The 17203-nt window shown below is 48.0% G+C and overlaps 1 protein-coding gene across 1 annotated transcript in view; it reads right to left on the bottom strand.

Annotated features, from left to right (window-relative positions):
• The window catches only part of WDR49 (WD repeat domain 49), a 723235-nt gene that overhangs the window by 198952 nt on the left and 507080 nt on the right, over window positions 1–17203 (bottom strand). Inside the window, exon 16 of the mRNA XM_069618491.1 lies at window positions 8844–9013. Coding sequence (XP_069474592.1) covers window positions 8844–9013 — 170 coding nt within the window. The remainder of the gene's footprint in view (window positions 1–8843; window positions 9014–17203) is intronic.

A 17203-nucleotide genomic window follows, 5' to 3' on the forward strand; every position in this document is an offset into this window, starting at 1 on the left:
AGAGAGGTATTTCCATGGTGGGGAATTCGTGAGGTCTTAAAATCCGACAATGTAATGCTTTTTTTTTATTTCTTGTTTGCAAAAATTACTTCACTTTTGGGAATCAAGAACAGGTTGTGCTCGGTTTACCACCCGCAGGACAATGGGATTGTGTTGAGGCTCAATTGGGTCCTTGAGGCCAGTTTTGAAAAACTGTAATGAGTTGAGAAAGTCCTGGTACCACTGTCTTCCCCTTGCACTATTCTATTTGAGAAATCAGCCCGGAAAAGACAAGCATTTGAGCCCCCATGAAATTGTGACAGGATGTAGGTTACACACACCCCTCTCACCTGCATGCAAGACATCAGACACATGCAAGTCCACAGAGGTCCTAGTAAAGGTGTGTGGGGAGTACCTTAGAGCTTTAATGAAATGTGTTAAGATTATATCACAGGTTGTGTCTTCTCACCAACAGACTACAGGAGAAAACGGCAAAGAGACTGACAATCAATGCAAGACACAGCTACTTCCCGGAGACCACATCTTCATCTGGACCTTTGTGCGCAGTTGGAATGAACAGCGTTTCCATTGGCCTCATTGCGTGGATTACACAGCTCCTATTGCTGTGAAGGTGGTGGGAAACAAATATTGGATTTACCTTAGTGATACCCAAAGGCACCCCTCCATCGGCACAGCAGCAGGCACAAAGCCAAGTATGCCCTAGGGATCCGCTGCTCATTCTAGTAGAAAAGGGGGTGCGAATGAAGATCTGGAACTTGAATCGTCTATATTTGAGATTATGTTAAAATTAGTGTTTTATGGTTATTATGGTCCTCTTGTCATTATGTCTGAAGATGACAACAAGTGTAAAAATAAAAGGTTCAAATGTATCTAGTTTTATGGAACACAAAGATGTATTGTCAAAAGAAAAGAGAAATGTTGATGTTGATTTTTTGAATAATGGGGATGATGAACTAGATCCCACAACAAATGCACATGGTTTTGCAGTGGATAAGGTATGGTATACCTATATATTGCTCCCTGTCTAGGTCAGAGTTCAGTTTAAAACCCTTGTCCTGGTACACAAGTCGATTTATGGTTCAGCACCAGAGTATTTGAAAGACAGATTAACAATCTATCAGCCCAAAAGAACACTTAGATCAAGCACTTGTCAGCTGCTGATGAGCCAAAGACCTAATTGAGTCAGGGGCAATGCTGGGTCATTTCTTTTCTGGCAGCCGGAGTATGAAATCTCCTTCCCTTAGTTTTACATCTGGAGAAAAATGTAACATGCTTTCGCAAAGAAAGTAAAAACACTTCTGTTTTGTAGATTACCTGTGACTGATCTATGTTCTTATAGGTTGTCCCATGCTTTATATACTGTCCCATGTGTTCTTGTCACGCCCTAATGCCTGCCAGGCTTTTGGCGAGTAATAAACTAATAAAATAAAAATAAATATGAGGAAGGTAGGGAGAGAGAGAGATCAGTAGGATATTGCTACATTTGGTCTCTCATACCCCACAACTCTGTGCACCCCCTCATCATCTTCCCCCCTTGCCTGTGACCATGCTAGGTCCTCTAGTGACCACCTCCTCGACAACTGTTCAAAATATCATCTGATCCAGGGCTCATGCGCCATTCTCCTCTGGTGTCTCACGGTATTTGTTGGGGGCTGCTCTGGATCACCGGGCAGCCCCGTGCTCGGGTCGGGTGGCACCCGACAACATACACAATTCGGCGGCGCCCATGCCGCATACTCACGGGTGGGGGTTCTGCCCACCCCGCTCCAGATCACCGGAGCTCTACACACGTGGCCAGGTCCACCTGGCCACCGCGGCCCCGGCTCTGGGGGCACCCAGGCCGGGGTCGCATCCCCAACCCGCCTCACATGGCTGGGGGACCCACAGGGACGGCGTTGCCCGGCAGGGGCACCGTCCGGTCGGCGTTGCCCGGCAGGGGCACCGTCCTTAAGCTTGGCCTCGTCCGTGGGCCCAGCACCCACAGTGCAGCACCAGCCTGGTGCAACAGGGATGACGCTGGAGCCAGAATAGGAGTGACCGGCTACTGCCACGTGACCCATTACAACATCCTGGGAGCTACCACGCTCCCAGGAAGGGTTAACATGCAACACCACTCCATTTTTTAATGACAATAAACAAAATATACATCGCTGCATTCTACTACTCATATAACCACTCTACTGATACACCCTTTATTAACCTGGGCGAGTGGTTTCACTATTACGCAACACTGATGATATCTACTGGCACCACATGACGCCCTCTACATGTGTAAGTGTGCACAACATCATATTGCCCACTACCTGGGCAATTATCAACAAGTCTATGTCTGCAGGCTCCCCCAGTCTTCATGGGGACGTCGAGAACACTGTCCCCCCTCCATTCACCAGAGTCCAAAACGGCCGGCAAAGCCGCACCTGGGGAAGCCCAGGGGCCACATCGGCCACGTCCATAGTCTGGGGGTGCCGATGGTGAGCTGCTGGCGGCGGGCCCCTCCTCCTACCTCCTTTCCTTGGTGGGGAGGTGTCATGACAACACCGGTGGCAGGATGCTATTGCGCCCCTTTCTTTGTTGCTGTCGCTTGGGGGCTGCAGCGTGAGGCAGGGTGACATTGTGCCTCCATTGCCCCGTGTTCATTTTCTTTTCCTTACGGGCCCAGGTACAGTTGGGCCCGCCACCGATGGAGATGGGGGGCGCCCCAGCAGTGCGGCAGTCGGCGGCCCAGTTCTATGGAGGGCCGGGGAGCCATGTCTTGCTCTCCCCCTTTCTCTTGGCTCCCCATGGAGTGCTGCAGGCCTCCTCGGCGGGTGGATGGCGCCGGCATCTGGCACACGCCCAAGTATATTTTATTCCTTGCGGCGACCATCGCACCTCCTCACTGCCATGGCTTGCGGGTGGGGGAGGGGGGCAGCCGGTCCCCCTTCACGCTGCGAATGCTGCTCACCTCATCCCGCTCTGGAGGCTACACCTCCCCCTGCGGCAGATCCCGCATGCATGGCTGCCCTGGTGGGGGAGGGGCAGCCTCACCTTGCCACGGCCGGCCGGCCGGGAATCTTATCGCGGCCGATGCCGCTTTTTCCTCTGTTGCGGCAGAGCATTCCTCCCCCAGAGATGGGAGAAGAGCAGCAGCTCATGCGGCTAAACGCCACCTTCATGGTGCAGCCAACGCCGCGGATCCTCCCACACACGGGGCGAGCAGCATCTCCCCTCTGGTTTCCTTCGTGGGCCCGGATGGATTCGGGCCGCCTCTTTTTTTTTTTTTTTCGGCGGCGATGTTTGCCGCGGCTTGCGGGTGGGGGAGGGGCAGCGCCTCCTCCTTGCGGCGCAGCCGCCAGCATGTTCCTGATCCATCCTCCCGAGGCCGAGTTTTCTCTCCCTCCAGGGGGAAAAGGGGGGCCGCAGCTCGCGCAGCTGATGCCGCTCAGTGTCTTATGCTTGGGGCTTCTTCCCCTTCGCAGCGACGACCCGACATTCCTCTGTTGCGGCCAAGGCCGCATCTTCCTCTGCTCAGCAGGGGTGGGGCAGGCAGCTCTTCTCCTGCCCTCGGGAGTGGCAGAGGGGCCGCCCACACGCCACCACCCTATTCGTGCGGCCAGCACCGCACTCCATCCTGGGGCACCAGGCGGCCAGCGGCTAGACACACGGGGCCCTGGGCCACCCCAGCACCACTACACCTCCAGCGGCCGACACCGCTCTGCGCACGCGGGCTCCAGCCCTCGTCGCCATTGTTGGGGGCTGCTCCGGATCAACGGGCAGCCCTGTGCTCGGGTCGGGTGGCACCCGACAACATACACAATCATACTCAGGGGTGGGGGTTCTGCCCACACCGCTCCAGATCACCGGAGCTCTGCACACGTGGCCAGGTCCACCTGGCCACCGCGGCCCTGGCTCTGGGGGCACCCAGTCCGGGGTCGCATCCCCAGCCCGCCTCACATGGCTGAGGACCCACAGGGACGGCGTTGCCCGGTAGGGGCACCGTCTGGACGGCGTTGCCCGGCAGGGGCACCGTCCTTAAGCTGGGCCCCGTCCGTGGGCCCAGCACCCACAGCGCAGCACCAGCCTGGTGCAACAGGGACGACGCTGGAGCCAGAATGGGAGTGACCGGCCAGCCGGAAGCGGCTTGCTTCTTTTATTATGTTGGTCACGTGGCTACTGCCACGTGACCCATTACAACATCCTGGGAGCTACCACGCTCCCAGGAAGGGTTAATATGCAACAGTATTGAGTCAATATATCTAAAACATAACAGAGTGGTGAATTTCAGAGTGGACCATAATACCGAAAAACACTGCAAACATTAATTGACTTAATAAAGGGTAGTGTGATAAGGGTTTAAAATGGGTTGGAATGGGGTTGGGGTGGTGTTATAAGGGTAAAAAAGCAGATGGCTTGGCAGGGTCCCCACTAAATAAAATAAAAAATAAAACATTTGGTGTTTTTCAGTATTTTTTCCACAATTAAATTTACCACTCTGTAATTGTGGTCAGTAAAATCACATATAACCGTGCCTCACTGGTCAACCATCTCTTGCATTCCTACTGCTCCTCAATACTTGTGCTGTCCAGCCACAACACTACCCTTTATCACGTTCTCCCATGTCTTGACCCTAAAACAGGCTGTACCGGGTCTGGTCACCTTGCTATCACCCTTGCTTGCACTACTGTCTGTTGTGAACACACACCCCTCCAAAATCCATGAGTGGAGTGATTCTTACTGCAGCCCCTTATTTCCCAAACCCCCAACAGTCCACCACTTTTACAGCCTACTTCTGATCACAATAGTCACACACACACTCTGTCACTCACTCTGTTGATCTCCACCTTGTCACCAACAACCAGGCCATTTCATTTTCTGGCTTACAGAAAATACAGTTTTGTTACTACCATCCATTCCTCTTCCCACTTCTGCTTGATGCAACCCTTCTCCTCACCCAGTCTCACCCAGAGGCCACCTATTGGTGCTACCTTGCCACCGCGCTCTGTCATGTATTTTTTTAAATAGCACGCTGAAGATCATTGAATGGTCAGGATTCCATTCACTGGTGCCTGTCTTGGCATTATGTGGAACCGAGACATCAGTTCTGAGGTACAGCACATGGACACACTGTGTGCTCATCCATGGCCGTGACACAGAACACGGCTGCCTTACTTCACTGCTTTGGTTGACAAAAAGTGTTCTGTTTCTTTCTGCAAGCTTTATTTTATGTTATCTGGCCAGCCTCCAGGCATGGATTTGTTACTTTGGTCTTATGCTGTGAGATTCTCATCCTTGCCGGTCTCCTGACTACACTCCTCCGCCCCTGATTTGGATTTGACACTTCCACCTTTTACTCGTGTTACTCAAATCAAGCTTCCGTCCTCACTGCATTCCTCTGCCTCCAGACTCCGCTTTGGTATCTGGGCTTCTGCTTACAACTGAGTGCTCGCTCCGTCTTCAGAATGTATTTTCTTGGGTTTGTTCAGATATATTAAGGACGGATCTAAGTAATGTTCTGAGGTCCAGCTTCCGTGCTTCCTTCCCTACTTTTTGTCCTCTGCTTCTGCTCTCTTACCTTCCCTACACACTGCTTCTATTCCTAGGCTTCCTTGAGCTTCCAGTTCCCACTCTCCCTTGCCTGGTTATTTCATGCTCTTCTACCTTCCATTGGATTTCTCCCCTGTTCTCCATTTATGTCATGCTCCCATGTTGGTGGAAAGGTCCATATAGCTTATTGTTGATTTTATTGGTACAGCCTAGTTGGTGAGGACTGTTTTCTGTATTCAAATCCTCTCTCTAAACTAGTTATTCAGTACTGGGGAAATGATGGGGAGTTGGTCCGGAGGTTGTGCATTTATAAACTTTGATAAACTTGTTTACTGCTTCTTTTGCAACCTAGGAGAGAGGGATATCTGTGATTTCACCGAATCCACTTCACCTAAAAGAGAAATCTTCAAAATTGTTTTTCTTCGAATATTTTCTTATTATGAGGGGGAGATTCCAAGCCGCCCCCCACCTACCCCTACGTTATCCTGTCCCCCTACCCCACTCCATTGTGTTTTAAAATGTACCTACTTACCTACCCAGTTCAAAGAAAAAGAAATTCGAAGATTTCTGAGTAGGTGAAATTGGAATCAGTGAAATCTACGGTATCGGGGAGTGAACCCTGTGGTGAGCCTCCCACCCGTCACCTGACTTACCGGCCGTAACGTGTGATTTCTCGGGAGGCTGATGCAATTGGAGGAAGGACTGGCTGTCTTCTAGGGCCTGTTCTCATGCTCTGCTGGCAGGGTTCCGATAGTCACAGAATCTACGCCAATATATGAACATGTTGCGTGTCCAGTCTGGAATGTGCTGTCCGTTGTCAAGCACATTTCTACCATTACACTACTGCATTTACTGTTTCATTTCCTTCACATGCTTTGCTTGTTAGGCAACTATGTATATGTTTTCAGTACAGTATGTCATTGGGATGTTGTTTTGCTTGCATGCACCGTGATTTCTGATTTTAGTGCAGAGCAGTGACTTTGCATGTTACCACTCAAGTGTTTGCACATGCTTACAATGCACGGCGCTCGAAGCACACACATTAGTAACTTAAGGACTGTGTTTACATCTTTTGTATTTGGTTACTTTAGTATAGTTCATGTACATATCTAGTAATGTTAGGATTTGAAGCCATAGGGGATTACATCACACTTTAACAGTTTCAGGCATAGCTCTTTAAACATACATTTAATGTGGATTGAATTTTGAGAACTCACAAAAAGCACCCAAACAAGTTGGCTGGCTAACGCCCTTACTGATTTAATTTCAAATAGAGCTAGCTGCCTAGTTCATTTAGGAAAAGTCTAAAGGAATGTTCTCACTGTACCCTGGAGCCATCACAATTCTGGGAGTTGTGGCTGATTCAAAATGTGTTGTTTCCCATAAGAGCCATCTTGTCCCAAAGCAATTGCAACGACTCTTGCCATAGCAAGACCAGGGCTATAGAAAGATTGCTTCAGCCATGACACATTGCTGGATGCAGACGCCAGAGAGACAAGTGCCAGAAAGGCTGTAACACTCCACGCAAGATTCTAATCGAAAGGTGAAATGTTGCCATGTGATACTGTGGTACACTCACAAATGCCTACAGAGGGAGTCACATTGTGAGAGCATTTTCAGAGATATGGGACCAGGAGAAGGCCACACTTATTTTCCAACTAAATGTTTGAGTTCATTTTATGTGAATAGGTTTTATACGTTTGAGAGAGAGATTTCAGTGCATGTGTAGGTTTTTATTGGTCTAATGATCACTGTTTAGGGACAATCTAATGCCAATGATACACACAAGAGTAAGCTCTCCTGAGTTCTAACAAAAGGGCCAAGACAATATTGCTGACTAATCATGTGAACATTTTGCACACTCAACACGCCCTGCAGACCGTCATGCAACACAATTTTCCACTTCACAGAACTCTGCGTGAAACCTCTTGTGATGCTTACTGCCCTGCGCCGCCACCATGACTACCTCCTGAGTGCTCAGAAATAAGGCATAACCTCCGCTAAGATTCTATCTGCAGCTAGCTTACGCTGCGTGGGCCCCGTCTCCACAACCAATGCCAAATATTGCAGCACTTATATAACACAGGACATCCCTCCGAGCCATTGATAACAAAGCTCTGCACCATGTTGAGACACATAGGCACACCACAAAAATAAACCACACACAATCTTAACCGAAATTCTACACCTACTGACCTCTATCCCTAAAGCCTCCCTATAATTGCCCACCAAATGTACATTATTGTGCCTGCGAAACCACCACTCCAGAGATGGTAGGCCAAGAAAACCTACTGCACAACCCTCTCTCCTGATGAACCCAACACAACAGGGATGGAGATCTCAGATTTAAAACCACAGGTGTGAAATAAAACACCACTGCCCCTGCTCCAGCATCACCACCAGTGTAGCCTAAACTGCTAGCACCAAAACTACAGCTATAAACACTTTCGACTCAGTGAATCCTGCGCAGTCTCACTTCGGGATTTTAGAACGTTCTTAAGCAAAGTTAACCTTCCCCTGCTTCACAATCCACGCCTGCCAGTTAATGCACCCGGACTACACACACTGCCAAAATCCCCCAGGTGGAAGACGGGCTCAGGCTCACCGGGAACTCAATGGGAGGATCAGTGCAGACACAGTGAGGAGCAACACTAAATGGATATCTTTAACCACACCTAGCAAATGGTCAACTTGAAGCCAAAACATAATGAAGCCAGTACATCGCATTCCTCTTTTCCTAAAATGAATGTATTGAAGATGAGATAAATGCTTAACGCATGTGTGATTTGAGTCCTTTTGTTCGGAAACTGAATGAGCATGCATGCAATAATAACCCTAAGAACAGCTCTGCTGTGCTCCATACCCTGAGCGTGCAGCCCATGGAGATACGCAATAGAATCAACTATTGTCTTCACTTCCCAATCCCAATGCAATGTGTGTGGTTGCATCTGGTTTCAGCTGTCAATCTACAACTGGCCACAATGCTAGGAGTGCCGCTGATTCTGATGGGAATCAGCATGCATGATCACAATCAGTGCAACGATTACATCACTTGAGAATGTGCACAAGGGGAATAGTTCCAGGCAAATCTTGCCCTATGATTTCTATCAGACTGAGCCTGTTGCCAGCTTGGTTTGGGGTTTGGGGGTATACCGGGGTCCTTTCAACTCCCAACGTTTTTTTCTGCAAACCAAGTATTGCTTGAACGACTGCTTAAGAGTATCTCCGGCAGCTTAGCCATGTACAATTCCATCCAAATAATGCTCAGTAAACTGCTTGACAATAATGTTTTGGAAAAGTAAAACTCGGAAATGCCTTACATGTATGGTAATTCCCCGTCTTCCATGGCCAACCCAGAGCTCCGGAAGTTGGCAGACGAGAGATTTTGATCAAGTAAAGATGGCGTCCGTTGTTTGGTAACATCTGCTCCGTCCAGTGTTGTTTCTGCCTCAGGAAGGGTAGTGAAATCTTTGATTTGCCAGTGTTCTTCCTAAAACAGTTCAACGTAAAATAGAAATCGGGAAATGGAAATGAATCCGTTGTTTGCGTTGGTGTACACACAGCCTATAAAACATCACAGTGATTGGTAATGGTAAAGGTGTTGTGGCCCGAATTAACATTTCTGAAAGGAACTGCAGGAAATATTCTAAAATTAAATGTTCTCTATTATCAAGATTCCTTTATTCACTAAGGACCTGATTCATGGAATTTTTAGCACGGTGCAAAGTCACTTTGCGCTGCCAACAAACACCCTGATTCACATAGCGCTGCAAAGTGTATTTTTGCAGTTCAAAGTCACTTTTCACCACTTTTGCACATCACTTTGCACTGCAAAAATACACTTTGCACCATTCTGTGAATCAGGGTGTTTGTTGGCAGTGCAAACTTTGCACCAGTGCAAAGTGACTTTGCACCGCACTAAAGGTTACATGAATAGGGTCCCAAATGATCAGATGCCTGGCACAAGCCGAAAAAAGACACACCATGGCATGCCATGCCTGCAAAAATGTACTCGGAAAGGGCATATATAATGCAACATTTTTTTGCTGATGCACAGTATTTCATTTGTGAAACTGAATGTTTCAGAACTGCGTCTTCAATTCCAGCAATGCTTATTTTATCATTAAAAAGATTTCACTAAAGTAGGCCAAGGAGGGCTCAGTGTAGAGTCGAAAGAAAACTTTGGTATTAATAATGGCCTGGTCTCAAACGCAATGGGCCTCATCACGAGTTGCGCGATATCCTGGCGGTAATACCGCTGGGATACCGCCGGGGCTATTAGCGCCGGATCACGGGTTTGGCGGGACGGTAATTCCCCATTCGCCATTGGGCCCATTCGGGAATTCCCCATTCCCCATTGGGACAATTCAGGAATTCTCTATTCCCCATTGCGTCCAATGGGGAATTTTTGGCGCTACTACCGTCGGCAGTATTAGCGCACGGTAATTGCAATGAAAATTGGAAAATTTGCCGGTCCCTTAAATGCAGCTGTAATAGCATTACCGCTGCATTTAAGGGTTACTGCAAAACTCGTGATGAGGCAGTATGTCTTCTCTGGAGGTCTTCCAGCCAAAGCAAGCATATATAGAGAAACCGAAGAGTATGGCTCATCTAGGGATGTGCATACTCAAATGTCCTTCCAAAAGCCAAGCAAAAAGTAATGGATCTTACAATGGATGTTCTTGGAAAATCCATCTGTGTTCATCAAAGAAGCAGTTGTCCACTATCCCCATTCATTGTGGGAAACTGGTTTGTGTGTCACCCCACTCAGTTTCAATCCAAGTTTGGCCAGTATTGTTACCTCTCAACTTTGCAAACACTTTGCAAGCAAACTGTAAAAATTCGCCCATTGTCCTTGTGGACTCTCTGTACCGTGGCCATAATGTTGTGATCTTCCTTTCGCAGAATGAGAGACACCTGCCATTTGGCTTTGCAAGATGTCAGTATGGTGGATTGCACCAATCTCTACTTTATAACTTTTCTGCTTATTCAAAACAAGGTGCCACCCACTCATCACCCCGCCACTCCTTTCACTGTTGTTTTTAGGATAGATGAAGCACGCTAGAGGTAGTGTCAAGCCTTCAATGCCCATAACTCTCTGCATGCTGGCGTTATGATATGATATGGCATTTGTAACGCGCCTATACACAAGTGTTTCAAGGCGCGACGAGGCAGGGAGGGGGGAACAAGGGGAAGACAGACAGCGATCCTACTAGGCCAGGTGTCATTCAGACCGCGCAAGTGCAGGGGTAGGGGGAAGGGAAAACTGCAAGGGGAAGGGGAGGGGGGAAGTGCAGTACAAGTAAGTAGAATAAGTAAATAAATAGGGCCAGCTGGTGGCAAGTGCAAGGCAAGTGCAGACAAGTGCTGGGAAAGGGGGGGCTGTAGGGATACAGAGACAGTCCCTCAGTGCAGGGGTTGCCAGGGAGGCAGTGCAAGAGGAGAGTGGCTGGGCCCAGGACCGAGGTCGGTGAGAGTGGCCCAGTTGCAGATTCGGTGCAGATTCAGTCGAGAATTTAGCTGGGGAGAGGGAGAGAGAAAGCAGAAGCAAAGAGGAAGGTTTTGAGGTGCTTCCGGAACCGGAGATGGTTCTCCTCAAGTTTCAGGGAGGCAGGAAGGCTGTTCCAGAGGGAGGCTCCTGCCACGGCGAGAGATCGACCCCCAACTCGTTGCTTCGAGAAGCGGCTGACCCTGAGGGAGTTGGAGATGGATGAGCGTAGGGCTCGGGAAGGAAGATATTTAGGAAGAAAGAGTTGAAGGTATTTAGGCCCCAGGCCCCAGAAGGCCTTGTGGACAATGCAGAGGGTTTTGAACTTAATTATCGCAGCCACTGGGAGCCAGTGTAGAGATTTCAGTCCTGGAGAGATACGGTCCCTGGGCTTGAGGCCAAGGACAAGTCTTGCAGTTCTGTTCTGAATGAGTTGCAGGGGGTGGAGAGTGGAGGCAGGCAGATTAAGATAGAGGCTGTTACAGTAGTCCAGCTTCGAGAGAACCAGGGCTCGGGAGACAGTGAGCTTCTGGGCGTTAGAGGTCAAGCCCTCCTGGAGTGGGCTTGGTGGGGATGCAGGGCACGAATGAAGATGCTTGCTTGCCACAATACCGTAAACAACCTATCTCCCTAAATCGTTTTGAAGATAAGCCAGCTGGGGCTGGATTTTCACACCACATGTCCACCTGGGACCGCGCTTGCTGCTGTTCATTGACTGTGCACAGAACAGAAGATAATCTTGTGGATGGCCTGTTATGTATGCCGTGAGCCTTCCCGTGGCTCCACAAGAAGAGGATTTAACCAACTCAAAGACACGTTCCTTTTCCCACCCCTACACCAACCTGTTGACTTAGCGATTTGCACACATTGGGTCTGCATTTATTTACACGTTAAGATGAACTTGGACATGGTTGGACTGCCATTTTACCGAGCAGGTGGATAGGGACATCATTTTCATCCGGAAAAGCATTCTGGAAAAATGGGGACGGGGGAAATTTGGCTGAAAGGCTTAAGCATGAGAAATGGACTAGGAGTGTACCTTTGATAGTTACTAACGGAGGGGAAGTATCGACCCAAGGCGAGGAGCTATTTGAGCAGTCGGTACAGATATAACGAGGTGACAGAGAAAGATACGACTGACGAATTCTTGAATGACATAGTATTAGCCAAACCTTAGGAGTGAATTTGGCTCCTTAGATCATGCAATAGCTATTGAAGAAATAGACATGGCTCTGAGCATAATGCTGTTTAATACATCCCTGGTTGTATCCTAGAAGGTAGTTGGATAGTATTTACTGACAGTGAAGCTGACACTATTTTCTGAGGGGGGGCGTCCCTAATTCCAGGCAGACGGCAGCCATTGCAGTAATCGTCAAACCTGGGGAAAAGCATACTAGATATGAACATTTCTGGACAATTTCTCTTTTGAATTTAGTGGTGAAAGATGTTGGCTAAAATCTTTGCAGGGTGATTGAGCACTTTCACACTGCACCTTATACTTACAAAATAGAGGGGATTCAATAAAGGCAAACATAGCTCAGACAATTTGATGGAACGCTGGGGAAGGATACATCTAGGCCAAAGGACCCCAACCCATTGGCTGTGGTCGGTATAGATGCAGAAAAAGCATTCAACCAGGTAATTTGGAAAGCATGGGCTTGAGAGGTCTTCGTGGCAATCTACAGAGGTGCCCGAGCGCAGGTCCTGGTGAATTGCCTCAGGGCAGACTTATTTACAATATTTAGTGATACGCAAAAGGGCTGTCTGTTGTAACCAAACTATAATGTCTTTATTGAGCCCATGGCTAGCTTCCTGTGATGAGAAATGATGTACAGGGGCTTCTGGGGGGGCATATGATTTACTGGTGCTCATGCCTGACCCTACCCTGCCTGCCCCTCCTCTTTTGTAGTACTGGAGTGTTTTGGGAAGATTTCAAACTATAAAGTGAAGGCGTCTAAAACAGTGATATTTTCGATCACTCATACATTCACATGGGTCTTTTTTGATGGTCTTCCGTTTTGTTGTGCAAAACATGGCTGTAAATATTTAGGCCTAAGAGACAGCCCACACTTCCTTTCAAAAATTATTGATGATAAATTGGTTGAAATATCCATGGATTGCTCCAGGAACATAACATTTGACTCCATCGCAAGGGGGAGGGTGGCGGTGGTGGGGTTAGGTGGGAGTTCAGGTTGAAGCTGGGTAGGTGTTGTTGATGTAAACTTAATTTATGGTATGTGTGGGTTTTTATTGTATAGTCGGTTTGATTGGTTCTGATAATGCCATGTGATTTACCTCATTCTGAACTGTTCTGTATTTTGTAAAATTGTAAAATAAAGTTAAAAAAACAAACATTTGACTCCATAGAGTAAACTGGGAGTTATAAAAAAAAGGACGATCATCTCAAAGCTTCTCTCCTTGCTTAGTATGCTGTCTCTTGCCCTGCTCGCTAGTGACTTGAAGTGGGTCCACAGGTTTCTCAATGCATTCCTGTGGGATGAAGGATAAACGTTAGACTATCGCTGGGATTCCCCCAGACTCCATGGAAGTGTGGCGGCTTGGCTAGCCACATGTGAGCAGATACCACAGTGCCTTTGTCTTATAAAACCTCTATCATTGGGTTTCAGACAACACCCACGCATCTCAATGGCGGGAAATCATGGAGAAAAATGCTATTGGACCCAAGCCCATCACCTGTGTGCTCACAAAGGTAACACATCTACCCTCTTCATCTCTCTGCCCCTGATACAATCAGCAGTATTGGTCTTTATATAAAGAACAGGGATGTCAATTTAGAATTATTACACAGCCCCAAAGGGAGTGGTAGGGTCAGGTAGAGAGGATGGGGGAGTGGGTGGGGCGAGCTCTCTCTGTGGCCAATAGGTGAAAGATGAACCAAGCTTTGGAGAGATCCGCAGTCAGGCTAGATTTGATTGTGATGGGCAGGAAGTTGCAATGGAGAGGGGTGAGTTGGGAGAAAGAGGAAAGTGAGAAGAAGCACAGGATGGTTGAGTGGAGAAGAGGAGTGGATGAAACATGATGTGAGTAGATAGAGCTAGTCACCCAGGTACTGAGGAACAAGACCATTGATAGCTTTGTAGACTAGCAGAAGGAACTTGAAAACAGAGCGGTTGTGCATGGAGAGCCAATCAGCCATTGTGTTGATGGGTTGAAGTGAAGGGAAATCTGGGATGGTTGTACAGAGTTTCAGTAGTGAAGTTAGGACTTATCTAGAGGTAGGAATGAGTAGAGTGAAAGGCCAAGGTGTAGGTATGAGCAGTAGTTAAGTTTGCTGAGTGTGAGGGAGGAGATTCGGGTTTTCGTAGAGCTGTGAGTATGAAATTAATACATTTCCTGAATTTTGATAGGGTTAATATGAGCAGCAGAGCTGGTGGTAGTGATGAATTGTTGTAGTAAGAGCTCTATATTTAAGAAGTCCCCACATTCGGAAGCTTTGATGAGGGAGTAAGAAGATCAGACGAGAATGAGGCACGATAGGGGGGTACGTTTGGTGTTGGAAGCCAGCAGAAAGATTGCTTTGCTTTTTGAAGAGTTCAGTTTGAGGCAGCAGAGAGTCAGAGAGCCATTTAGTAACAGATTGCAGTGACACAGTTGATAATCTATTCCAAAGTGGCTGGGGTGAAGGAGGGAAAGGGAAAAAAGATTTGAGTGTCATCAACAAAGACGAGACAGTGAAAGCCAACGGACAATATAAGCTGAATTGAAGATTGTACCACATCATCACTGCTGCTCCCTGAGGTGGAACCAGACAAACGGGGGGAGTAAGAAATGGATAAGGAGCCTGGATATGTGTCCTAGTTGAAGTGATCAACTAATACAAGTAATCAAACATTGTCTGGACCTCTCTTCCTGCCTTCGGACCGATCCACGGAGCGCTGTGAAACGGTGCTGGAGGGCGGCCCCATCTCTTGCTTTGTCCTGGCGAGAAACTCAGCTGCCCCCCCTCAGACCCTCAACGCTGTGCTAAGGGATTTTTCAACCTTCAGTGCCAAAAGTGTGTTGAAAGTTTGAGGGAGCAGGAGTGAGAATGTGGCATAAATCTGGAAAGTAGTGAGAGTGATACAGACGCCGTTCAACACATGGAAGAAGATTGAGAGGCAGACCGATAAAGTGTTGCTCAAGTTGATCAAGTGAGCAACATTTCTTAGCCTCTTCGCTGAGCTCACCCTCCGCCTGCCAGAGGACTCTCTTCACTGGTCTTCACTGGTCTGGACTTCCTCTCTTGCGCACCTGATTCGTCTGTGCCTGTCTTGCTGCTAGGCCACCTGGTGAGTTTGTCGTGCATTGTACAGTTTCTCTGTACCTCTCTTTCTTCCCCTTCCATTTCTTCTCTCTCCATCCATGGTGCTTTCCATCTCCCCTATCTACTCTAACTGCTACTCTATGACCTATTGTATCTCTCTTTCAAAGGCTGGTAGGAAAAAGTTCAAGAAAGATCTGCTGTTCTCCAATCCAGGCCTGCCCCTCGCTGACACCTATGTTAACACTTCATCTAGGCAGACTGTCACTGACATCCTCTTTGTCGTTCTCTCTTCTGGACCTTTGGAGGTCCAAAGAGGAGGAGCAAAGAGCCAGTACTTGCAACCAAGGACAAGGGCAGGTGGAACATTCCTGTCTCTCAGGGCAGGGACCTGCAAAATAACAGAATAAATCCTCAATAATTGCAGACACAAAATCTCAGTTTTGCGGTCCTCACCCACGTGACTCAGCCAAGGTGAACAATAGCCCTTTACCTGGGGTGGGATGAGTAGCAGTTCCCAGTGAAGACAGATGGAATTGTTATATTTGTTGCTCAACAAACATTGCAACATGCAGGCACTCTCCTAGGCTATGTGGTTATACTAGTAGCAACAGTTGGTACACAAAGTCTTTCTTATTACTCTTGAGAAGGTACACTGAGCACTGTGAGCCCTGGTGGTGGGACCCGCTCCAGCCAATCACGGAGCACAAGTCCTGGGGTGGTGTTTAATGGGGCAAGGGTCAATGACCATCCGGCAACCATGCAACAATGTAATACATAGTTTTTTGGGAGGTCTCAGGCAAACCCCCCTGACATGGAAAGACAAGTGAGACCATCATATAGGAGACAGCTATAGGTAATTGTACCTGTGCTACCCAGTAGAACACGCTTCTAGGTTTTTGAGGAAGGGTCAGAGATTGTGATGTCATAATACAATAAAAGCTTGTGACACAGGCTCAGGAGCTGTGATTGTTGGAGACTTTTGTTTTTCCTGTATGATCTATGTCTGTTTGGAAAATAAAGGACAGTTCTAACTTGCCCTTGGCTGAGTCCTCTGTCATTTCCAGGGGAGGGTTCATTGGGCCCTGCGTACTCTGCTGAGTGGTGACTATATTTATTTATTTAATTTAGGTTTGCATTTATAACGCTCACAGAACCCGGCATCTCCCCATGGTTACAGGGTACCAGTTACATTTGGCTATTTTGGCCTAGGGTCTTAAAAAGCATAAAGAGTACAAGCATATCCTTTGACACAATGTGTTCCCTCAAGTCGGATTGATGGATAAAGTGCAAGAGGATACTTAGAGTAAAATCAGATATATCAGATAAGCTTGGTGGACAGTCAGACAGTGGGTGGCTTGGGGGGTTAGGGGTCAGGAAGGGGGTGTGTGTTAGTTGAACAACCATGTTTTGAGCGATTTAAGGAATGTCCAATACGATTCTTCCGTTCTGAGTGCGAGTGGTACGCTGTTCCAATGTTTAGCTGCAATGGATGGGAAGCTGGAGCCACCCATTTTGGAGCATTTGACTCTAGGCTGGCGTAAGCGATGCAAGTGGGCCATTCTTGTGGATCTTGAGGAGGAGGCCATGGTGAATTTATGGGAAAGGTATGGTGGGGCTGAGATGGATATGCATTTGTGCGTGATGGAGAGGGTCTTGAACTTGATCCTTTCTTGGATGGGGAGCCAGTGGATAGCTCTACAGGATTATGATATGTGTTTGTGCTTTGGTATGTTTAGGGCAGCTCTCAGGGAGTTGTTCTGGATGGTCTGCAGTTTCTGCAGGTTGTGTGTCGAGGTGCCCACAAAGAGGGCATTACAGTAGTCCAGCCTGGCACCTACGACAGCACTGGCAATTGTGATGCAACTTTCAGTGGAGAGAAACAGTCTAGCCGCATCAATCAATTTGGTGGTATATGCTGCTGAGGAGGA

The sequence above is a fragment of the Ambystoma mexicanum genome, chromosome 10, assembly GCF_040938575.1.
Source record: "Ambystoma mexicanum isolate Mex_15411 chromosome 10, UKY_AmexF1_1, whole genome shotgun sequence".
Lineage (NCBI taxonomy): Eukaryota > Metazoa > Chordata > Amphibia > Caudata > Ambystomatidae > Ambystoma > Ambystoma mexicanum.